Source organism: Castor canadensis, chromosome 13, assembly GCF_047511655.1.
Source record: "Castor canadensis chromosome 13, mCasCan1.hap1v2, whole genome shotgun sequence".
NCBI lineage: Eukaryota > Metazoa > Chordata > Mammalia > Rodentia > Castoridae > Castor > Castor canadensis.
Window position 1 is genome coordinate 125,241,796 of NC_133398.1, and position 24,387 is coordinate 125,266,182.

Below are 24,387 nucleotides of genomic sequence, written 5' to 3' on the forward strand. Positions count from 1 at the left end.
AGTGACTGTCCTTTGAAAGTTACATGCAGACAGCCTTCGGTACAGGGTGCAACAGAGTTCCTTTGCCCCTTGAATTAAAGAGGCGAGCGACCTCACAGACATAAAATGTCTTCCATTTTTTTACGCTTCCCCTAAAGCTGATAAATTCCTTGCCACTCTTTTCAGAAAGCACACCCACCATCTAGTAGACCCTGAGGCCACCCCCATTATCCATAAGGTGTAAGAAGAAACAGTCCTCGCCCCCACGAGTGGCCTCGTTATGGGGACAAGGACACTTGGCTGTGGCGCAGCACACCAGAGGGAACTTTTAGACTGCTCGAAAGCAAAAGAAAACAAGATGGAACTCTCTACGCTGAACAAATGTTCACATGGTGGCTTTTATCCATGGTGTAAACTAAGGAACTAACTGATAAAGTTCCTTCTTCAAAACCCAAGGAGAAAACACAAAATGCAAACAAACCCAGGTGTGGCCATGGCTTTCACAGTCTGTCAAGAGATGGTCTTCCATTTCTGTAACGTGGTAATGCACATTTCTAAGTAACAAAAATGGGCAATTTAATACCATGGGCAAAGGCATGCGTCTGTCCAAGAGATTCTGTCAACTGCAAAATGAGGACAGAGCTAAAGCATCTCCAGTCTACATTAGTAACTTGCAGGCAAGAAAAGCACAACTGGCTTGAATTACTCCTGAGAATAAAACTTACAGAAGAAAAATTGTTCTTTACCTGTCAGCTCCAAAGCCACACTTTAAAGAACTACCTGAAGACTAGAGGTCTATACAGTTCACATTATTTTGGGGGCACGACACTGGATTTGCCAGCAAATGAAGGCCACCAAATAAGTAAGAGTAGAAATATTTTTCTTCAAAATGAAGAAATCACTCAGTAGGCATAGATCTCCCCAGCAGAACTGGTTACTTGCGATTATCAAGCAACTTTAGGCAGTGTGTCCACAGTCAAATTTTTGGAAGAACACTTGGGCAGCAGCGAATAGTCACATAACTGACTTTACACGGAAAAAGAAGCATATTATACTTTTGAAAAATGCTTCTAACAGGTACGCTATTGCACTTTTGAGCTGTGACCGCCTTCCCCCACCCCCACCCCAACCCCAACCCCAACCCCGGGGAGGGGGGAAGGGCAATTATTGAGCCACAGCTGAGACCACACAATGGGCACAGATCACTCTCATGTCTCCAGACTGCAGGGGTTGAATGTAGGTGCTAGACTGTCCTTAACTTTGTTAAAAGTATTCCCAAACTGCAATCTGACAGAAACCACGTTATTTGAAGTGCACCAAATGGAATGATCTTGTCAGCCGAGTGCCTAAGAACCATGTGTGCACTGGTAATTTTACATTACACATTCTGGAAGCTAAAGCACTGGAAACACTCAAACTGAAGACTTCCAAACACCTTACAAAGGGTGCTCGGGCTTCTCTGCCTCTCCCAGCCTGGAATCTGCCAGGCCAACTACAACGGGGCCAACTAGAAAAGTTTCCCACTTGGATTCTATGCTTCTCCTCAAGAAAAGCGGCACTCAGGGAAAAACGAGGGGAACCTCCTTGTACCTCAGGCTATGCACCATTTCTAAAGACCAGGCACGTGAAAATATCAGAGTCCCTCTAACTTCTCTTGTGCTTGCCATTTCTCCCCCCGCTGAAATCTACTTCCTTTTTATTTCCTAGGAAGAACACTCTTATCTAAATTAGTCATTGAGCACTTCATATTTGATATATTTATCTTGAGTAAGTGTGTATAATTTATGAACTAATTGTAAGTAGTGATACTTACTAACTCTAAACTCGTTAGGCACAAACTTATCACACTAAAGTCCATCATACGAATATGCCTTTTATTGACAAAATCATAAACTAGTTTGGGATTAAAATATGGTATACAGCCACACAAGGGAATACTAAACACCTATTAAAAAAAAATAAAATGATGGGGGCTTGGGGGCATGGCTCAAGAGGTATTGAGCCTGCCTACCAAACATGACACCCCAAGTTCAAACCCCAGTATTGCCACACACACACACACACACACACACACACACACACACACAAAATGATGGACTGTTTCTGTAACATAGTAATACGGCAAGAAATGTTACTAGTGGAGGAAGCTGAGGACAGAATGGAGAATGTGGCTGAATTGCGTAAATAACTTTCTAAAGACGCAGGAATTCTCCGAGTTGACTTTTCCTTTGAGAGAAGTATGTAAGCTGCCTGGTCCCGCCCTCCCTTCTCTCTTTCTGTTTCAAGCAATCCTGTTGCAAATGCTTCCTAATAATTTACTTACTGTAGAGAAGATGTACTTCGTGAAGAAATTCACTATTGCCACCTAACAATGGAGGAGTTCAGGAATATGTGAACTAAGCGCTGAGCTCCAAGCAGGCCCTCAGTTACAGGCACACCTCCCAGCACCAGGGTGCACTGTCACTCCAGCCTGGTCCTCCATGGTTCAAAGTTCTGATTTCTACACAGAGATGAATGCCAATACCATTGAACAGAAAGCAGAAGTTCTGTGCAAGTAATGCTCAAGCACTGGAGAACAGGGAAAATCTCCAAACGCTTTACAGATACATACAAAGCACCCAGCCACGTGCTCACATTTTATGTTGTCATTTGTAGCACACACAAAGTATTTTCCGATTTTTCTCAAAGGAAAATACAGCAACTATAAATATTCAAGTATAGAAATTTCCCTACTTTCTAGATTCCTATACTACTCTAACATCAAAATCAGAAGTTTGTGATTATTTATTACAACTTTATTACCTATACGAAATAACTCAACACTAGATTCTTTGCAACATCTGGTCGAGTTCATTTTATACAGCCCAATGTTCTGATGAGAAGTAGTAGAAACCATGCATAAAATTACTGTGTTTATATGCATAAACGAGTAAAGAACAATCAGTCACAAAAGCTTTTCCTCTAAATTACAAGTCTTAGTAAATGGGAAGAAAACAAGTGCTCATGGAAAATACTGTCTTCAGACTCCTCCGTACAAAAACTAGGCTCCTCAAGTTTAAACAGAAACAACTGATCCAAAGAAAGCCGTATTTTAAGGTGTGTAAGAAGCAGGTATGTCGTAAAGGAGACTATCTATTGACCGAAACCAGATCTTGCTCATTTCACGTGCCATCTCCTCCAAAGTGTCAGTCAAATGCTTACTCAATTGAAATAAATGACCTAATGGCCAATACGGCAAAATGGGATGCTAAGGTAATGATGTCTGCTAGGATGGCTGTCAATAAACAACTCCGTGGTGGAAGTGAATCTGTCAGGGGCAAATTTACAGAACTCCATAGGAAAGATCAGATCAGATGTGTTTTTCATTTCCAAGGTAGAACAAACCCGCAAGTCACAAATTCAAATTTATCAACTTAAGAAGTCCTTATAAACATTCTGTACAGTAACAGATCCAGCCACAGACTTTTCATATTTAGAAAGGTAATGGTAAAATGACTCAAATGTCTCTCAAACACAAGGGACTGTAATCAATGAAGTGGTAGCTCTGAGGTGTTTAGAAGAAGCTAATGAACTAGCTCGTATGTGAAGTCCTATTTTGTTCTACGCACAAAAAGCATTAAGAGTATCTTAGATCTGCACCTTTGCTTTCCTTAGTCTTCACGTTAAAACTTGCTGATACGAATTAAAATAGCTTTAAAAAACAAACAAAAGCAGCCGGGAGAGCTAAGGATAATAACAAAATTTGCAAGGGGAGAAAAAGACACCCAAAAGAAGCAAAGAGAAAGCAGGTCAATCATGCTGATCCTCAAGCTAGACAAGCATTTCAGGTATGGATACACACATTCTGAAGCAGGGAAAATGATTTATAAATAAATTTCATTCTTGGGTGATTATTCTGTGGTTTAAAATTAGCATTCCATTACTCCCTGTTCCCGTCCTTTCTTCTTCAGAGAGGCACAGTCAAGACAACACAAACACTTTTTTGATCAGATTTCCTAATATTCTGTCTTTCCTACCAAATCCAAACTAACCATAAATTTTAGCCACCTGTCTACAATTTGCTAGGTGGTTCGTGTCATCAAGTTGACAAAAAACCATATCCTTAAATACATGTATAACCAACCACAACTACAACAGATCATAGGGGAGATGCAAGACATGAATTACTGCTGGAATAATAAAGGAATAAAATTGTTATTCAATAAAAATGTGGAGGGAGTACCACCGTATGGATCTGCTACTCAAAGTTTCAGGTCTATTTCACAGAACGATTTATGTCTGTAAGGCAGAAGAGTTGTATTTCACTCAGTTTCTGTACATTTCTGGATTCCAGTCTGGACATTCTATACCCTGGATTAACTTTGGGAAGTTTTATGAGAAATAGAGCAAAGGATCAACTTCTTAAGGGTCACTTCAACACTTTGGGAAATTCGTATTACTGGACAATAGAGAGCTTCAGGAAAAGGGCAGGCCTCGGGCTTTCAAGAACGTTTTACTTCATTTTTAAGTCCTCCTTTTCTCTGTTCTGCACCCATACCTCACCTGCAGGGAATGGAGCGACACTGGGCCAACACTCTGTATGAAGGAGGAGCCGCTGTGGACGGGCATGAGGTGAGAGGGTGATACTAACAGAGCACTGGGAAACGACAGCACCACATGGACAAGGACAGGAGCAGCGCCAGGACTGTTCACCCCAAAGCCAGGAGCTAGGCACGCCTGACTGAACGCATATCCTTCCATCATCACAAAACTAGCTGCCCCAGTCAAGCAAGTCACGTCCAAGTGTCATCAAAACACTCCTTTCACAGCTAGGTCAGCCGAGGGCCCCAGCCTGGACCCTGCACCAGGAGCTGCCTACAACTGAGAGGAGCAGGGACTGAAACCGTGTTGTCTGCTGCCAAGGAAATATTCTCTAAAATAACTACTTGAAAGTCATCCGTCGGGGGTCAGTCTTCAAAATGCAAAACGGGTACACACGGTGCTGGCGGCCAGTTAACTAAGGATCTGAAGCCCTCGTGGGTCTGAGCGCAGGCAGGTCTTTTTACCCGTGTCGGCGGTATAAAATCTCAAGGACACGCAAGTTGCTCCTGTGAGACCTTGAGGCAACCTCACAGAAGTAATGTGGCATTTCCAGCCCTTTTACGCCTTCCGGCGACTGTGCCCACTGAAGAAAACCTGGGGTTCCTCACTGGAATAATCGCATCTTCACGTCATAGAAGGGCCTGTGGAAATTACCGGAAATGTGAACACACCTGAGTCTTCTGATTATTTAAATTCAAGTGGGAAAGGCGAGCTCCCAGACTTGGAGAGCAGCTCGCCGTCGCAGGCTGACGCCGCTTTTCCGAAGTCGGCTTTCATCTCAGAACCTCACACCTGACACGGCGGGGTGCAGACAGGCCGGGCAGCCCCGGCAAGCTTTCCTCCAGGTCAGCGGGCGGCGCCTGCGGGGGACACACACCGCGGGCCGGGCACCTCCAGGGGCCAGGCCCCGGCGCCCACGCGTGCGCACCCGCGCGCCCGGTGCACACGCACGCGCCTCGCAGCCGAGACGGGGCGGAGCGCAGCTCCCGGAAGCCGCGGCAACCTGTTGAGCGCCGTCTGCAGGAGGGTCGGGCGCGGCCCACTCACGCCGCTCCACTTTCCGGCTGGCCTCGTCCCACGCGAGCTCCTCGAGCGCGCACGCCCGCGGCGCACGTGCTCGCCCTGTCCCGACCCCCGGCGAAGACGCCTCCAGCGCCGGGAACCGGGCGTGCAGCGGGGAGAAGCCCTGCCGAGCCGCCCCGGCTCACTTACCTCGCTTGCCCGCCCTCACGCGTCGGGCCGGGCCGAGCCGAGCGCACCGGCGTCCCCCACCTGACGCGCCCCGCGCAGCGCCCGCTAATATCATCCCGGCCGCTTCTCGCACCGCCTCCTCCCCGAGGCCAATCGCCGGCCAATCCCCCGCGAGGCCCCGCCCCCGCGCCCGGGCGCGGCATTCCCAGCCCCCGGCCCCTCCCGACCACGCCCCCGGCGGCCCCGCCCGCCCCGGACAGTCGGCTCCCACCCAGCAATCTCTCTAATTAGAAGTTCTCCCCGCAGCCCTTAAACAATGTACCGACCAGTCCCAACACGGCCCGCAATTCAAATGGCTTTGAGAACAAAGGGAGTCGTAGCTGTAGCAATTTCTCCTCTAATTTACAGAATGGCAGCACTTTCTCTCATTACACATGGTATTAAAAAAAATAATAACAAAAAAGACCTCTAGCGTGCATGCCATTTCACAAGCATATTAGCGGTTCTGTGGAAAAACACCAGACAAAGACCCTGCCGTCTACAACTAACAACAACAAAAGAAAATAAGAAACACTGTTTAAAAAAATATATATCAAACTTCCAAGTTGGGTCCCTCCAGCAGAACAAATGTTCCCCGACATGCAAGCTGTGGAAAGAGGGGATGTGGGGAGACCCCTCTTCTTACAGCTCACGTCATGACAGCAAAACAGGCCGCGTAATTCTTAGGAGTGGGAGAGACTGCTAATGGTTCACTCCAAAATCAGATGAGCAGCTACATCAGATGAGGCGGTGCAAACAGGAAAATACAGAACACCAGAAATGAGTTTGCTGGGTGCAAGGGCAGCTTTAATCAATCTGGCATTGTCACCCTAAACAACCGGAACATTCCTACAGCAGACAAGAGGTCAGCCTTTCCAACCAGTCCCAGTAGGTAAAAGTCATCAGAAAAGATCCCCAAAGCAAACTCCAACCGTCTCTGAGAGTAACTAACTACTTCAAGGAAGTACCAAGAAAGTTATTTATCAAGTGAGAGGCAGGCATGTATTTCTTCAGTTCACAGCAAAACCAGAGAACGCCCCAAACAAGAGGAGCCTGCCTCAGGAAGGAAGGGATGCGATCAGGCCTGTTTGCCCCAGAAAATTATGCAAGTCCATTCTCAAGTTTTAGGTATGAACCTCTTCGATACAGTTTTAGGTGCACAGTGGATTGAGGATGACTAAAACTATACCCAGAAAATATGTGCTTAGGAAAACAGAAACGTCAAAACACAGCCTCCTTGTATGCTGGCCAGCACTGGCTTGAACTGCACAGAATCTTCACCCGTTAAGAGGAAGTGCTGAACTCACAGATGAGTCTACTCGAAACATTTCTTTGTAAAGGTTGCAGGCAGCGAACCACAGAATGGGAAAAGAAAGTCAAAACCATCCAACACAAACTAGATCATACATCTTCTCTTTCAATGCATTTTTCCCAAAACCAGATTTCAGTATTTAAAAATTCTCAGGTAAGTGTGGCTTTCAGTCTCATTTTAGGCTCTAAAAGTTTTCTATTTTTAAGTGAAGGGAATCTTTAGGTGTTGACACTGTAGAAAACTTATGCTAGCATCTGATTTTCTTACAAAATGCCATTTTGTTTAGCAGCTAAGTTTGCCTGGTAGCTGAACACAATTTGAAATTTAGTTGGGGTAATTGTCTTAAAAGTAAATCTTTTTAAACAACAAAAAATCCCAAATTAAAACAAGTAGAAAGAAAAAAATGAAAATAAATGCTGATCTGTCTACCTAAGCTTAACATTTTAATGTCCTATAAGGAAAAATGAAATTTCTGAGTCTAAGTGGTTAAACTAATAGAATTGGGAGTCTGGGAAATAAAAATACAGAGGGAACTCACGCACAGTTTTTCTGCAGCTGAATCGATGATGGTGAGCGTGAAGAGACAGGGAGAAAGCGTCTTCAGAGAAAGAGTAACACCCCCAAACTCCTGTTCTATGAAATTTCCCACTGAGTCAAGGCTTAGAAATGGAAGTCTGACTTGGCTAAATTAACCTTTGTGTACACGGCAGAACACCTCCCTTTAGCCATGAAGAACATTTAAAAGCTTTATGATGTTTTCAAATGCCTAAACTATTAGAATTCCTCAAAAAAAGTATTTTGCAGTTTAAAAATCCATGACAGCTGCCTTTGGAAAATAAACGACATAAGTAAATACACTGCAATGAAACAGACAGGAACAAAACTTTTTGCAAAGTACACCAAAGTGTTCTTGTAGAAGTTAACACCCAACAGCCAGGCTGCACGTTGTCAGCCTCGGCACTCACACAAACGCCTGGCATGTGCTTTAAAAGCCTGACTATGTGATTAAGCTGCAGGGCAAGTCTGTATGGCTCTCAGGAAAGAGTGACTTGCACAAACCCCTGTCTTGAGCGTCTCCTCCGCATCAGGGTCAGTCCTCACCAGCACACAGACTTTCATCTCACTGATTCTAGTACTCTTAGTGCAAGCTATTTACATAATTTCACTTCCATTTCTGGAGGCAGATTCAGTGTCCCTAGATCACAAGCACACTTTTTAAGAGCCCCTTTCCTTTCTCGGCAGGCTGTCCTGCTGAGCTCCTGCCTCTTCTCAAAGTAAACCCCCAGGGGCCACTATCAGTCCCACATGGGCGATGCCCCAAATTCACTGCCGTCACCCCAATCACCAACTTCAAGAACTACATATGTCTGAAAGCAAAGGCTCACAAAGGAGGGCAGTGGCTGTGGGCAGGAAAGTTAAGACAGACAGCTGGCGGCAGTGGGAAGGAGACTGTCGCACAGATCTGCACAAAGGCCGGCCCTGCGTGAATGCACAGAGCCCCATGGAAGCCCTGGCCTGGAGGGCAGAGGGAGCCGCAAAATCCCAACTCTAGAGCGCCTAGACCCAGACCTGGCAGGGGCAGGTAACCAAACTCCCCCTCTAAACCTGTGGGCCCCTCCCCCCAACAGAGCCAGCTACTTACCTAGTGACTTTGGACTGCCAAGTGCCAGAAAGGACCACTTTGTTCCTGGGTGTGGACTTAGTGGCACACCCTCCTTCTCATACTTCTTAAAGACCAACTTTGCATGGAAGTGGGGGGTGAGGGAGGCACCCCGCCAGGCTACCACAGGGAACAGCCAAACAAAGCAATTGCCAAGCAAGCCCTCCACTCTCCTCTGCCTCACCAGGACTGCCTCACCCCCTCCAGGTGGGTTTGCTAATAAGGCACAACTCCAAAGTGCACTGGCTGTTGTGGGTCGCAGTCCCTCAACTGGGAATGCCCTCTTCAATACCTTCAAGAACCCTTCCCCCACCGTGCACTTCCCAGACACAGTTTTGCTTCCTGGCTATCCTCATTCGTTTCCATGCAAGCTTGGATCCTGTTTTGCCATCTAACACAATTATCAGAGCGCTACTGAGAACGAAGCTGGAATTTCTGAGCTCACTGCAAACTTGGGTTATGTCTTTTCTTTGGCACCCCCCCCCTTTCACCTCCACTCAGCACTGCCAGTCTAGAATTAATGTAACCTTTCATGGAGTGGGAACAAAGTTTCAATCTTGTGCCCATCAGCAATGATTCTTAACCACTAAATGATGAAAATCTGTTCAAACAGGACCAACTTTAAAAGACAAATTCGAAGACAATACACTTTTTTTTTTGTTGCAAACCTTACACCATTAATTTCACAGCCATTACAGGTAAATGTCATATCTATTTCAGGGACACTTTTCACTAGTTAGCTGTTGACAGCTTAACTGCTGCAGCTCTGCTTTATGCAAATGAAGACGGTGCTTTGCTCCCAGAGAAACTTCTCACCTGTTCTCTCCTCTGACTTTGCCATGACCGTGTGGACAGGGACACACACACTACCCCAGGTCCTAAAGAGAGGATGGGGAAAGGGCACAGGGGAGAAGTGGGATGCACTAAATATACAAGAACATGCACAGAGCAGTTAAAACTATATAGAATTTTTACAGAGGTGTGCACTAAAAGGATATGACTGTGTAAAAAACAGTCTCATTTTTACTGACGGCTATCCTCTGAAGTATTAATAAAAACAAATGATAGCATAACCTCACATTACAAATGGTTGATTCAATTATTGTCAAATCAGTAAAGCTGTTATTGGATTATTCTTTTGAATAGAAATACCACTTTTCCCCAACTAAAATTATAAATTAACTGTATGTCATACTAAAAGTGTCCCTTTTATATGAGTAGCTGGCATGTTAGCTATCACAGTAAAAGAGAAATCCCACTGAAAGTAAAACATGAATGACCTTTTCTACTGTTATAGCATAAATGTGTGTGTGTGCGCGTGCGTTCACATATATATAATTTTTCCTGGTAGTCATTACAAGAAGCTATAAAGCCTCTCAACACCCCCCTCCCCCCGTTTTTTGGGGGGTTGACCTCAGGGCCTCCGCTCCCTAGGCAGACGCTCACTTGAGCCATGAGAACCCACTTTACCACTAAGTCCTGTTGCAACTGTCCAGCCCCAGGACTCCCTAATTCACCACCCTTTGGCATCACCAACATCCACTGGTGTGGTGGCCGTGCCCACAGCCATGCCCAAGTCCTCCAATCCTGTGAGTGTGGCAGGTTACCTGACAAGAGAGAAAAAAGGCTGGAGAGGGAGTGAAGGTGCTCATCAACTAACCCTGCTGACTAGGAGATGAGAGCACCCTAAGCTACCCAGCTAGGCCCAACACAATCCCACAAGGGTCCTTACCAGTGGGGAAGGCAGGAATAAGAGAGAACCTGAGACAGCAGCCATGGGGTGCTGGCACTGAGGACGGGGTAGGGATGATGAGTCAGGGGACAGGGCAGCCTTGAAAGCCTTTGGAAAAGGCAAGGTGGCTTCTCCCCAGAGGCTACAAAAAGGGAGGATGCCCTGTTAACACCCTGACATCAGCCCAACAAGGCTGATTTGGGAGTTCTGGCCTCTAGACACTACAATAAGGAATTTGTTTTAAGTCACTAAATTTTTGGTAATTAGTTACAGCGACAATAAAAAACTAATACATCTGAATTCTAAATTTCTCTTATCATCAACCTTCTTACCTTGTCTGGCTTAACAAGTGAGAAAAAGAAACAAATTCTTAAACCTCTCAGCTACACCTGACTTCATGAGCTTCCTTCTAAAAAGGGAAGATCTCTTCTAGGTCCCTCCCCAGACCCCAAGGATGCAGCCTTGTAGGCAATTTCAGGCTCATTCTAGTGGCTGAAAAGTGTGGAAGGTTGGTGGGGTGGGACAGGGGGAGGCTGCCCCTGAACCTCAGTGGGAGGCTGCTTTCACAGCACCACCAAGGCCAGGGCACAGCATGTCAAAGAAACAAAGGACAAACATGAAACAAAGCGCTACGGGCAGCCCTGTCTTGAGCAAATCTGAGTGTGATTCGAGTTAACAAGCAACACGACCTGACCACCTTTTTCCATGGCTTTAATTATTACAGCCAGCAAGAAATATTCAGGCCATCCCTGTTTCGTGATGTTTTATTTACCCCTAAAGGCTAGTATTCATTAGATGCAGAAGAATCGTGTTCAATCCAACACATGTGCTGAGATCACAGCCTGATTGGTTGTTTTTTTTTTTCTAAAGTCCAAGAACCGCCAGTGCACGACTCTGAATATACAATGTGCAATTGTCAACTGGGAACAGCAGAATTTTACATTGCTATAGAGTTGGGTTTTGTTTTGTTTGTGGGACTGGGATTTGAATTCAAGGCTTTGAATTTGCAAAGCAGGCGCTCTACGACTTGAGCCACACCTCCAGTCCGTTCTGCTCTGGTTATTTTGGAGATGGTGGGGGGGGGGGTCTCATGCCCAGTCTGGCCTCAAACTTCAATCCTCACAATCTCAGCCTCCCAAGTAGCTAGGATTGTAGGTGTGAGCCACGGGTGCCCAACTATATAGTTGACTTCTTTTTTTTTTTTTTTAGGACAATTTTATTTCTGCATAGTTTCCCTTTTTCTCTATCCTTGTAGCACAAATCAATCTCCTCATAAGTTTACTTCCAGTAGCATTCAAAGCACAAGTCACGGCTGCTCATAAGGTCCTTTGTTTGCTCCCCAAGTTTCCCTGGTGGATATTAAATCAGGCTAAGTTCCTCAACAGCGCAGAGGCATTTCAGTTCAAGCTCGACAGAGCAACTAAGCAGTGAAAGGCATGGGTGCAAGGGGGGAGCCTATTATTCATTGCAAAAAAATCCACAGTGCGTCACTTGCTGTTTTTTTTCACGGTGTGGTGCCTCTGGCTCAGAACTGCCTGATCATGCTTTCCAGTGCTCACTGTTGTGCCTTCCAAAAGCAGTCAGTCGCATACTCCCAGGTAAACTGCACTTATTTACTGTGTCTTTTACCTGCTTACTGGAGCTGCTTTTACACCAGAGATTTATTGCTGGCTATCACCTAGCAGAACTGTCCATGGACCTAAGCAGATGTGGAAAGAACTGGGGTAATCCCAAATTCAAATCCTGGGCTACCACAAGGGGCTCTGACTCTAGGAGTGTGGGCCAGGAGAGAACTGAGGAGGCTCTGCCCATCACCACAGGCAACCTTGGAGGGCTTGGACAGAATGAGGAGAGAGAGACAGGTGCTGAAGAAGGCTCAGGCAGAGGAGGCAGCCCAAGAGTAAATGCACGTGGCCTGGGCCTTGACACTATTCCTTCAGAGAAGGGTAAGGTGGTTATGGTGTGGCTTTGTTGTGTGTGCTCCTAAGGCTAGAAGCTAAACTTGGCTTTGTGTTGGATCACCAACTTTTTTTTATTTGCAGGACTGTACATCATGACATATAACCCTCTTTCCTCTCCAGTTCTCAGAAAACCATTCCGGGTAGCAAAATAATTCTAAGGGGGAGGGGACACAATGCAGAATAAAAAGGCAGGGCTTCACATTATATGGGGACAAGAAAATCATGGCTGCTTGGTTTTGTCTGTGCAGTTATTTCTGTCAATGTAGGCAAAGTCTGTGGGAAAGGGCTTGGGGCAGCAGAGTCTCCTGGTGTAGCTGTGGCCTCAGAATTCCCTGACCATGGGCCTCCTCCCTCCTCAATACTATTCTTACTATGCTCCCAGAATTAAATGAGATCCAAGCATGCCAACCATATAAGAACTATAAAAATTTAACATCCTGAAAACAGTTTTTACAAACTCTGAAGAATAAAAACTAAAACGTCAGTAACTTTAGTCTATCATCAGAATTCACTGTTCTTGACAGTAAATAATGTCAGAGCCTAAAGTTTTCTTAAAAGTATAATCATGGAAAAACCAAACATGATGTCCATAGCAGGAATAAACAAATTAGTCAATTCGTAAGTTGTTTTTGTTAATACAATTTTCTGTAAAGCTTTTTATTTTTTGTTTTTTTTTGTTGGTACTGGGGTTTGAACTCAGGGCCTATACCTTGAGCCACTCCACCAGCCCTTTTTTGTGATGGTTTTTTTGCAATAGGGTCTCAGGAACTATTTTCCTGGGTTGGCTTTGTGGTCTAGTGTTTAGTGAACCACAGATAATCAGCATTGAAGAAAGCCATGTAAAATATATGGATTTATTGTCTTTACTGGTAACAAGGTGGTCCCTCGTAGCTGCAGGACACACCCTAAGACCCCCATGGAGGCCTGAAACTGAGTGTGGAACCCGGTACACGAGTGTGGCGTCACGGTGAGTCAGTATGATAGCCCACAGGGCTACTAAGGGGTTGGGGTGGGTACATATACAGCATGGATACACTGGACAATGGGGTGACTCAAAACATGGGACTGAAAACTTGTAATATTTCCAGAATATGGTTCACTATGGGGTAAGTGAAACTGGGGAAAGTGAAACCTTAGATAATGGAGGAGGTCCCTAAACTTCTGTGATGTTAAACAGTAAAGGGGGTGGGGGCACCCGTGAATACCTCCTTTGAATACAGGAGTGAAGGTGAAGATGGAAGCTGTCTGGCTTCCTCTGAAGGAGCGCTTGTAACTGAGCAGCCCTGGATGACATGAGTAGACACACAAGCTGGAACCCAGTTCCCAGGTCCTTGAAAGCTGCTGCTCCAGTCTAACGATTCAATCTTGAAAACTCTTCTCGCAGGTCTTACTTTTCATCCCTACAATACTACTGTGTTACTGGACATTTCCCACTGATCAGTGCTGCTCAGCATGCAGGCCCCACAACAGCACACAGTGGCCCTTCCTGCCACTCACTACGAAATATTTAAAGACACTGAAGTCACCTGCAGGCATTCCATTTGACCTCTGTCCATCCAGGGGGGGTCCACAATAACCCTCCCTTCAAAACCAGAGTTGGTCAGTTCTGCACAGGAGTCCAGAACAGGCCTCTTCTGACAAGGCACTGCCCACTGGGAAGTACCCTGGATCTGATGAGAGCTTCTACAGTAAAAGGCATGTGGGCAGATCAGTGAGCCCATGTCCAGGAAGGCTTCCTGCCAGCAATGACAAGAATGGGAAGGGAATGTCCTGCAGCAGGGAAGCCTATTCCCTTGGGGTCCCGTTCCTCTTGCAGGGATCTCAGAGGCAGAGCAGCTTGCACTATGGGAACATTAATTGTTTTCCAACCAAAGAGGTAATTTACAGCTGTTCTGCTCATTTCCTGGTTTAGCCATCAGAATCTCCCCACAGCCAGGTAGTTACCAGAGCTCGTGGCAGATGGGTGATGTCATTAGGCTTTTTATCATTTTATTCGGGGGGGGGGGGATGTATATTACATTCTGATTTAAATTTTGTGCAAGTTGCCTAGACCAAAGCACAGAGTTCACAGCCCAATGTATTCTAAGTCATAGTTGCCAGAAAACCCCACGTTCCCAGGACTACAGTCTGGGCTGGGTTCCATCCTTCCTGTTCGATGATATCTGGTTTTCCAGAGAATGTGATTTAGTTCTGACATAGTTTGGTATAACTTGAAAGAAATGAGTGTCCCCATTCTTGAGCGTGTTTGATTCCTCAGGAAACGTATGAGGGAGATGCAGGCCTACACCACAGAGAGCCTGCTCACTGGAGCATGGATGGGCAGACAGCTGGATGGACGTTTTCCCATGCTGAGCGACTTTCTTTTAAAGGGCTCTGCAAATTTTGTCCATGTGTAAGGTACCAGCATTTCCACCCTGTCACTGTGCTCATGACCACAGCCTGTCAGCGGGGCTCAGGGCAGAAGCCTGGTCAGGGTTAGTGTAAATCAGAAGGTGAAGCCAGGTAAACCCTTAGGAGTGGATGAGTGTGTCTGACAGGTGATAGGCTCCACTGCTTAGACTCCTTCTGCTGTTGCCACAGCTCCTCAGGACAGGCACCGCTCTCCCCAGGAGGCCTCAGAGTAGGCAACATTTTATTCACTCCACAAATGGGGGGGTGGGGTACTACTATCCCAGGGGGAAAATGCAAGCAAAATTTCCTGGAAACACCTGCCTAGCAGAGAGAGAGAGAGAGAGAGAGAGAGAGAGAGAGAGAGAGAGAGAGAGAGAGAGAGAGAGAGAGAGACTCTCTACCACAATCTCAAACAATACCACCCTACAGACCCTCCATCACTGAACACAGCAATACTTAGATGACTTTAGGTGCCAAGAACAAAAGTATTTTTCATGGTTATTTGTATAGCCTGTTATTTTCTATCAATAAACTCTGATCAGCTTTCAGGTTAAAATAAAGGATGTCTTCAGAAAGAATTCTTAAGCTACAATGGTTAGGGGTTGTAAATGAAAATCCTTCCCCGCCTCTTAAGATTATAATAAAGGGTAAAAGATAAACAAAAAAATATATTACATCTGAAACTTCATGAACAGTGATTTAAAACCAAACTAATGAATGCCCTTAGGTCCTTTTGGGGGAAAACCCCCTGTAAAATCCCTTATGGATTCTCTGCAATTTTCATGGCCCCTTTAGGTCAAAGACACCTCCCATGTGTGAGGTTCAAATTGAAGAGCAATTCACCTGCTCTGAATGAAAGCTGTAAGGAGATGGTACCACTTTCTGCGAGTGGCACACTCAGAATGAACTACCTGTCAAACTTCGGTGAGCATGAGCCTGTGGAGTATCACTAAGGAGAGACACACGGGCACTGCTGTCCCCACAAGCTTATGGCTGGGCTGGAAAGCTAACAGCTCTCCACACCTCTCCCAGCTATACCATCCTGAGAGACATCTGGAACAAACTACAGGGTTCTCTTTGTACTAAAAACCCCAAACAAAACCCAGCCATCCTGACATTGGCTGAAAGAAATGAAAAGCCAAGCTTTAGTCTTTTTAAGAACAAGTAAGTAGATATTTTACTTTATAGCAAATATTTATTTAAGATAATTAAGAAGGAAACTCTTCAAGCTGGTGGTTCACACCTATCATCCTAGCTACTCAGGAGGCAGAGATCAGGAGGATTGTGGTTTAAGGCCAGCCAGGGCAAATAGTGGGAGAGACTCTCGAAAAAAACCCATCACAAAAAAGGGCTGGGGGAGTGGCTCAAGTGCTAGAGCACCACCAGCCTACGAAGTGTGAGGTCCTGAGTTCAAACCCCAGCACCGCCAAAAAAAAAGTAAACTCCTGGGGAAAAAAAAAAAGATGAAATACCTTTAAAAGCAACAAAAGGATCTTCCTCTATACCTCACTGTGATTCATGTCATTTTAAGGAATTTATTTTAAAATTTAGAATTTCCCTTCACCCCTACAGGCAAAGACTAAAAGCAAGCAGGGCCTGTCAGATAGATTCTGTGTCAATGAGCTACAACTCAGAAAACAAAATTGTAAAATTTCACTTTCATATTTTCAAAGAACTATATTTTGTAAACATCTGTCCGAGAAATCAGCAGCAAGAAGATTTAAAAAGCAAGGTCAGTGAAGAGCACAGTGGCCCTCAAGCTTAGGCTGAGGTGTCTCGGAAAGGAGCCCTTAAACCCTGCTGAAGCTCTTGAAGCCATTTCAGTCACCACACAGCAAAACCCTGGCAGGTTTAGAACAAATATTTGTGAAATCCCTTGTATTTCAAGCTCAGTGTGACCACGGTTATGGGACCCTCTCGCCAGATTCCAGGTGAGGCGTCTAAAAGCACACAGTAGAATGTAAGCCTGGGAGAACCAAATGATTGTGGGGAGAGGAGTGCCCCCTTTTACTGACACACAAGCCAGCGCACACAGCAAGCTCTTTACAAAGTAGCATCTGCATCTGGTGTCAGAGATTTCTTTAAAATGGCAAATCGCGGGGATGGTGCAAATTCCTCTGACAATTGACTACTCACCATAGAGACCTACGCTGCTGCTCTTCAAGACACGCCGGTAAGTCCTAGCTCAAGTCCAGCAGTTAGCTCTGGCTCCTCACTGCTCCCGCAGGACTTTTAAAAATGCCAACGACTGATGCCCACTTCGGGAGAAGAGAATGCCATCGGTGTAAAAAATGATTTTTCCTCCAAATTCCTGAACAAAATGCTAGGTGTACAGGACGTCTTCCCATCTCTTGGCTAGATTCACAACAAAACCAAAGTCCTATCGAACTGATCAGGCCCTCAGAGAGAACCACACCAAGGCCTGTTCTCAAAGTCTTATTGGTCCATGAGGCTGTCAATCACACTCCATCCGCTGTCAGTCAAACCTAAGACTGTGAGCTGCACAGGGCTGGAAGTACCATCATTCCAACTGTCCCACTAGAAATGACAACACTTCCAGCTTGCAACGTAAGAGCCATGAGGCCTCGCAGGCCACAGTGCGAGCTCAGGAAAAGAGTTTCAAGTCCATCAACCTTTAGTTTCTAACTGCTTCATCCTCAGCTCCTACACTACTTCTGCCCCACTTGTCATTCTTAAATTCTCAGGAGCACGGCCTCCTGCTGGTTTGGTATGTCCTTTGGTTCTGATGCTTTTCTACCCACCAACCTTTAGCACAAAGAAGGAGAAAATGAGAGCTGGGCATGATGAGGCATGCCTGTAATCCCAGTAACTTGGGAGGCCGAGGCTGGAGGACTATGAGTTCCAAACCAGCCTAGGTTATATTATGAGATTCTGACTCAAACTGCCTCCCCACCTCCCACCAAAAAAAAAAAAGGAGAAACAAAGGGGGAAAGGATGCTTTAGTGAGGTCTGGGTCTGTTTTCCCTTGTCAACAATCCCCTTATGAAGATGTCTCTCCAAGCAACTCTCTGAAAGTGTAACAAAAACGATCAGTACTTAAATCCCAGCTATGAGCAGAAATAAGAGTACACCCATGTTTCAAATGTAGCAACCAAGAAGTTCCCTGCATTCGAATGAATGCCATGGGATGTCACTCAGAAACAAACTTCTAGTGGAAGTCAAAGCAGCAGCACGTCATTCGGAAAGCAGTGTTGGTCTTCCATGGCTTACTAAGAGCTGACTGCAAACCAGGGACAAGAACAATGTACATTTTTTCTAATTCCCAATTCCCACTGAATTAAGCAAATAATGTAATTTGATTCTAAATGCCCACTTTCCACTCCCCGACCCAGAACCTGTGAATATGCAATCTGACTTTTGCTCTCCTGAATCACCTCATGTTCCATACTCTCTTCCTCTGTGTCCATACAGAACTAAGTAGAGTAAACCCAAAAACTGCACTGAAGTCAGCTGGATCTTGCAGAACACTCAATTCAGTGCTCATATTTCTAAAGGTCAAAAACTTCTCACATGATCTTTTTGGTGAAAATGTATTATTAATTGTAGTGTTGAATAATTAACCTAGTACTTTGTCTTTAAGAAGAGGAAACTAAGTTTTGGAATGGTATCTGCAGTGCTCCTCTTAACCTAATGTCACTGGCTACAAAGGATGGGACCACAGAGACATTTTGGGGGTACCACCTGTCAAAGAGAGGTGGAAAGGCACAGCAGGGAGAGACCGGGGAGTCACTGTGAGGGAGGGAAGACGTAAGCATGGAGAAGCATGCTGGGTCTGTGGAGGGCACAGGCACCTGGCTGGACTGGGGGCCAGAGTGGGACACTCTGTTACCAGAAAGAAGAACAAAAGTATTACATCCAGGGTGAAATGAGATGACTCACTAAGTAGCCACCTCAATCTTGCCAGCCTCTGGATTGTGACCGAGGGGGTAAAGAACTCCCTCAGAGATCAACAGCACACAAGGCCAAGCTAGCTCAGCTCTCTGTGCTGACTGATACGCAGGTGCCTTTCCCAAACGTGCCAGGTGTGCCTCCAGCTGCACTGTGCCAAGTGAAGTCTTGTGGAAGGTCTGTGGCTATCTTAAGAACAGCCATTCTAAGGTAAGCACTCATGTTCCAGCACTCAGCAAGTACTCGGGAAATTCATATCCCTGTTGGGCACACTCGTATACACACACCTGTCACTAGACAGTTCTGGGCATCTGTAGGGGCAGCACATCCTGTAAAATCAGAAAGAAGGCTATCTTGTCACAGACTATAAGCACAGCCATGGGAACAAGACTTCATTCAGTTGTGTGCTTACCTGCCTGTGTTGGAGCTGCTTAAGTATTCCTAACACCTGTTACTTACCTTACTTACCAGTTATAAACTGCAGAGACAGCTCTGCTGCAGTCGAAATGGCCAAAACAAGGAGCTGTGCCAAGGAGTACCAAGCTCTCCAGGAGACCCACTGGACACTGAAGGTGAGGGGCGCTGATGAACACAGATGTCCTTCACTGGCCTTCCACAGACAGGAAACTGGTTGTAGATTTTGCCCTGTGGTTTGTTTCATAAACACCGCTGCATGACAGAATTGACTTAACAGAGAACGTATCTAAGGCACATTTCCCTCTGAGGAATAATCCCTGCTCTGGGACAGAGACAGGCTTTCTGATGGGTCACACAAGATCTAACTATCTGTCACCAGGCATACCCGAGGGGACTGAAAAGGAAGGGCCTTGGCTGGTAGGGGCAGTGGGGTGTTCTTGAACGCACAAGACAAAGTGTCTTTCCAGGCCCGCTCCAAGTCCCGCTGGAGGGTTTCTGGGCCCTGCAGTTACAATTTCCGGGGACATGTGTCTTCTGGTCATGCCCTCTTCCATGTTAAGGCTAACGTAACGGGATGAGAGAAACCACAAAGTTAACTTATTCATGCCCCCCATAAGCACTAGAAAAAGATGTCTTTAGCAGAAACACATGTAATCAAAAGGAGGGGGGGGGCTCTGGAACATCAAAGCCCCTTAGTTGTGGTGCTCGGTTCACATGCAGGGTAATCCTCCAGAGGGCCGGGACAAGTCAAAAGATGGGAGTCAATCATGCCCACTTGTTTGAACTGGGACGCATTTCTTTCAAAAGAGATCGTGACATGACATGATCCAGCACCACGTCAGGAAGCGTACATTTAATTCCCCACCCTCTGTGGGGTTGGGCTTGAGGAGGTCCCTCAGGTGCACAGGTGGGCTGCAGCAGTTGCTGGCTTCTGGTGGTTTGCGGAGGGCAGTGTGACCTCGCACTCCTCTAGCTCGCCACGCAGGGCGTCCACATAGAGCTGGACTCTTGTGCTCTGATGGCCATGATGCTGGAATCCGCTTCCAGTTTCTATAAAACACTGCTGAGGGACTTAGATTCCCATGGAGATGAAAGCCTGGCATTCTAGGCACATGGCAGGCATAACCAACCTGAGCACGTCCTGCTGTCACGTGTCTGGGAGGACAGAGAGGCTGCTTTTGCTTCCTAATGTTCCTTCTGAAAGTAAATGCTGCACATGTATTCCTTCCTTTCTCTAAGTACACACAACACAGGTAAGCAAAGAGGACCTACTAACTGCCAAGGTGATAATGCTCTCACCCACACACACTTGCGTATAACGCACACTCTGATTCCACGCTAGACTCCCCGCTCCCCCAACTCAGAGAGCAAGGCGGTCCTTAGAGCTACAAGGCCAGACCATACAATAAAACAGCAGAGAAGAGGCAAAGTGTCAGTTATACTTCTTTCAGGATTCAATTATGCTGCTTTGAAGTTCAGGCTATTTGCATTTTAATAAAAGCCAGAAAGCAGGAGACGGCTGTGGAACTACGTATTTCTCAGAAGTAAGTTGGAAGTATCCATTTCAGTATAATCCTTAAAGTAGAACAGAAATAGCCCCACAGTTAATTGCTGAACAGGGGCTCGTCTTCTATAATTTCCCTACTGTGACTACAAACCAATTACATCCATCATGAGGGTGTGCTGGTAGCGTCCCCTTAGATCTTGTGATGGATGTCAGTTTGATTCCTTCGGAGAGGACGAGGACTCACAGGACGGATGTTGTGGCTTTCTACATGAACAGCTCCACACAGAGAATCAAGGTGACAGGAGGACTCACAAGCCTTCCCTCCTGGTTCTATAGGCTCTGCTATGAGCTCAGACTACCCCGCATCTACGGGAGCTGACTCCAGTCCACAGGTGACGGTCTTCCAATGGCTTCAGCGAAGGTTTACCTGTCCCCAGGATTATGAACCACAGCTGGAGCTAAATACTGAATTCCAACCAGAGGCACAGAACAAATCTTTCCCCCCAAAAAGCAGAATTTCAAATGGCTGAAATTCAGTTAATTTAAAAAATAGAAAGCCTGAATGAACAACCTATGAAGTCATAAAGGAGACGTCATAAAAATATAAAAAGCACTCCCATTCTTTTTCAGTAGTTATTTTCTCTAAAAGACTTAAAGGAGAAACACCAAAATATTTTGAGTAAATAGCCTGGAGTAATAGATTACCTGTAATTTATAAATTTCTTCTTTAAACATTCCCTTATTGTCTACATTTTCTCTAACAGACAGTACTACTTTGGTAATTAGAAAAAGGAAAAGCTAAATTTATCATCTTGAGTTATTTTGCTTGAAATTGGAAGGTAAATATGCTGAACTAAAATAACACAGGAAAGGCATCCTATCAGAAAAGGAAGTGCAGTTACGTCAGCAGAAACCAGGCCCATACTTAGCTGAAGAGACCCCTGGGCCCCTGGATCCAGACTTTGCTGGAACACTCAGAGACAAAAGGGCAAAGGCCAGGAAGTTGAAGACTGGTACCTGACTTAACACCTGCACCTATCCCATACCCGTAAGGAACCCAATAACATCTTCAGTCCTGATGGCCTGACTCTTCACCTGCTTCTTTGCCCTGCGCCTCTGGGAACTACCTCTTCTCAGAAGTGTGTTTCCAGGGTGTCAAGAGTTGGAAATGGTGGTGAGCCCTAGGGGAAAATTAGAAAGCCCCTTAGAGAATGCACTCACAGCACAGGAGGGCGGTCAATGACAGGCAGAGCCCCATCCCACAGCTACCTCTGCGTCCTCCAAGGGCTGCTGCTGCCTGCCGTTAGCTCTGCCACTTCTTCAACCCATGCCAATGGAGCATTTTCAGCAATATGGATTCCTGGTACTAAAATGAGGCCTCACTCACTCACTTTTAAAACTACCTTAAAATGAAGTTCTAGGATGACCTAACACACACACATAATACACATAACCTTAATGCAAGGCTTCATTAAAATGCAAAGAAGAATTAAAAAGAAGTGTTTTTTTTTTTTTTAATAACGGTTCACATGTATTGCACATTAGTGAGCTGAAGCCTGCACACCTCCACAACACAGCAAAGAGGCAGGGAGAGGCCTGGGGAATCCCACAAACGCACAGCACTGAGGTCACGGCCTCATAGTCAGGGGCTATGTGGTGACTAAGACACCATGAGGGCAGCCCCACTGCCAAGGAGCTTTTCTGACATGACAAAATCACCCTTGGACAATTTCAGCAAAAACACAATCTTCCCAGATTTACTTGGTGCTCACACTCCCATAAGTATTGAAAGTGTACACATAAACAGGCAGTCTAATTCTGAGCAGCTGCGTGAACTTTCATCTGTGCAACTCTGGGCAGGCTCCTGAGGACTGTGCCGAAGGCGCCATAACTCTCCACCCCACTGGGCTGGGCTGTGAGTGGCAGGCACAGAGCTCCTGGATGTCACCCTCAACCACCATGGCATGCCCTCACCTAGAAGGATGAACTGTCCCACATGACAAAGCGTCTGGAGCCAGCTGCCCCTGGAGTTACGTCCAGCTGAGGTTTTGCCGTCAGAGCCTAAGAGTCATCCCAGCCACTGCGTCCCTCCCACAGACCTCTGACCTGTGAGGCTGGGGTGTACCTGAGTGCCCCTCCCCATCCTTTCCTCTTTAGCTGTGTGCCTCCTGCCCATAAAGATGGCTAAAGCCAACTTTGTGGACCACCATCCCCAATTCCAACAGCTCAGCAGCCGGCGTTTCGAGGCCTATCTTCTGCCGAATGTGGTGGGGCGCCTCCTGCGTACGAGGGGGAGACCTCATTGTGACAGTAAGGAACCGCTTCAGGCTTCGGTCATCTGACCTGAAAATGCAATATCCCTGCCACACCAGATGACACCATAGGGCCTTCAGGCCCACAAAATACCACACGGTACGTTTTTAATACAGAATCCTTAAATGTACCCAGTTCTGCCAACTAGAACCTAATTGTTTAAAGAGTCACAAAGCATGATATAAAAATGTGTGCCAACTCTATACTAAAACAGCAGACCTAATCAGAGATACAAACTTATAAACATTAGCTAGAATCACAGAAAGAAATAAAAAAATAATTTAAAATACAAGAAAAACCCTTTCTCAATGTGAACTAACTTATTAGATAATAACATCATATGCACACAAACTCCCCGTGCTTTGTACAAAGCCCCCAAGAAAAACACAACCAGGTGGAGTGCTGCCCAACCAGTCCACGTGTGCATGACTGGACGGGGTCGGGGGATGGGGGAGAGCAGGGCAACAGACGACAATGTCATCAGAACGCCTGTTTTAACAGCGCTTGAAATGGTTCTACTTCTCTCTTTTTTTGTGCCTGAGAATATAAAACAAGAGGCAAAGTTAACACTGATTCTTAAATATGGCCTACAGCAGAGATGTGGAGAAGCCAGACCTCTCATACAACACTCATGGGAATACAGTATTGTCCACTTTGGAAATCGTTGAACTTGCTGTGTGTCTCTAGGCATGTACTCAGCAGAAGTGAAAGCACACGTACAAATCATACCAAACCCTCACTCATCGTCACCTCGAGCAGGAACAACCACGCATGCACCAAATGTGGTATATCCATACAGTGGATTACTACTTAGAAATGAGTATGAGAACAAGCTTCTGATAGACCCTGCAACATTCAGGGTCCTTAAAACCACGCTAAGCGGAAGAAGGCAAATGTGTACAATTCCATTGATATGAAAATGTCCAGAAAATGCAAACCTATGAAAATAAAAGGTCTCTACGTTTCCTCGGCTGGGAGGAGGGGAAATGGGGAGTGACTGCTAACAGGCACTAGGGGTTTTTCGGGAGGATGAATGTGTGGGCTAATTTACTAAAGATCATCAAAGTGCTTGGGATATGCAAATTACAAGTCAAAGATCTCAAAAGCACACATGGACTCACGCAGCCTGAGGCTGAAGGCCTGGGCAGGGGCTGTGAAGTGCTGCCTCTTGCTTTCCTGATTTGGGAGAGAAAAGAATGACATCAGTCCATTAGCATCATGAGAATGCAGAAATTCGCTCTTCAATTTCCTCTTAAAGATAATAAAGGAGTATGGGGGGAGGGAGCAAACACATCTGCTCTCTCCTCATTACAGAGTTCAAACAAGGTCACAGCCCTATTAGACCACCACACAGAGCTTAGTGATCACTGCACACTGCCGGCGGGGGATGGCGCT

At 45.9% G+C, this 24,387-nt stretch overlaps 1 protein-coding gene across 19 annotated transcripts in view; it reads right to left on the reverse strand.

Annotated features, from left to right (window-relative positions):
- Aopep (aminopeptidase O (putative)) overlaps window positions 1–24,387 on the reverse strand; it is a 293,876-nt gene that overhangs the window by 28,735 nt on the left and 240,754 nt on the right. For 6 of the 19 annotated variants that reach the window (XR_012440576.1, XR_012440577.1, XM_074052594.1 and 3 more), the window contains one exon: window positions 24,114–24,168. The exons of the other annotated variants lie outside the window; for them this stretch is intronic. Coding sequence is in view for 4 of the 6 variants with exons in the window: in XM_074052594.1 (XP_073908695.1) it covers window positions 24,114–24,168 (55 nt within the window). In the remaining 2 variants the exon portion in view is untranslated. The remainder of the gene's footprint in view (window positions 1–24,113; window positions 24,169–24,387) is intronic. 19 annotated transcript variants of the gene reach the window in all.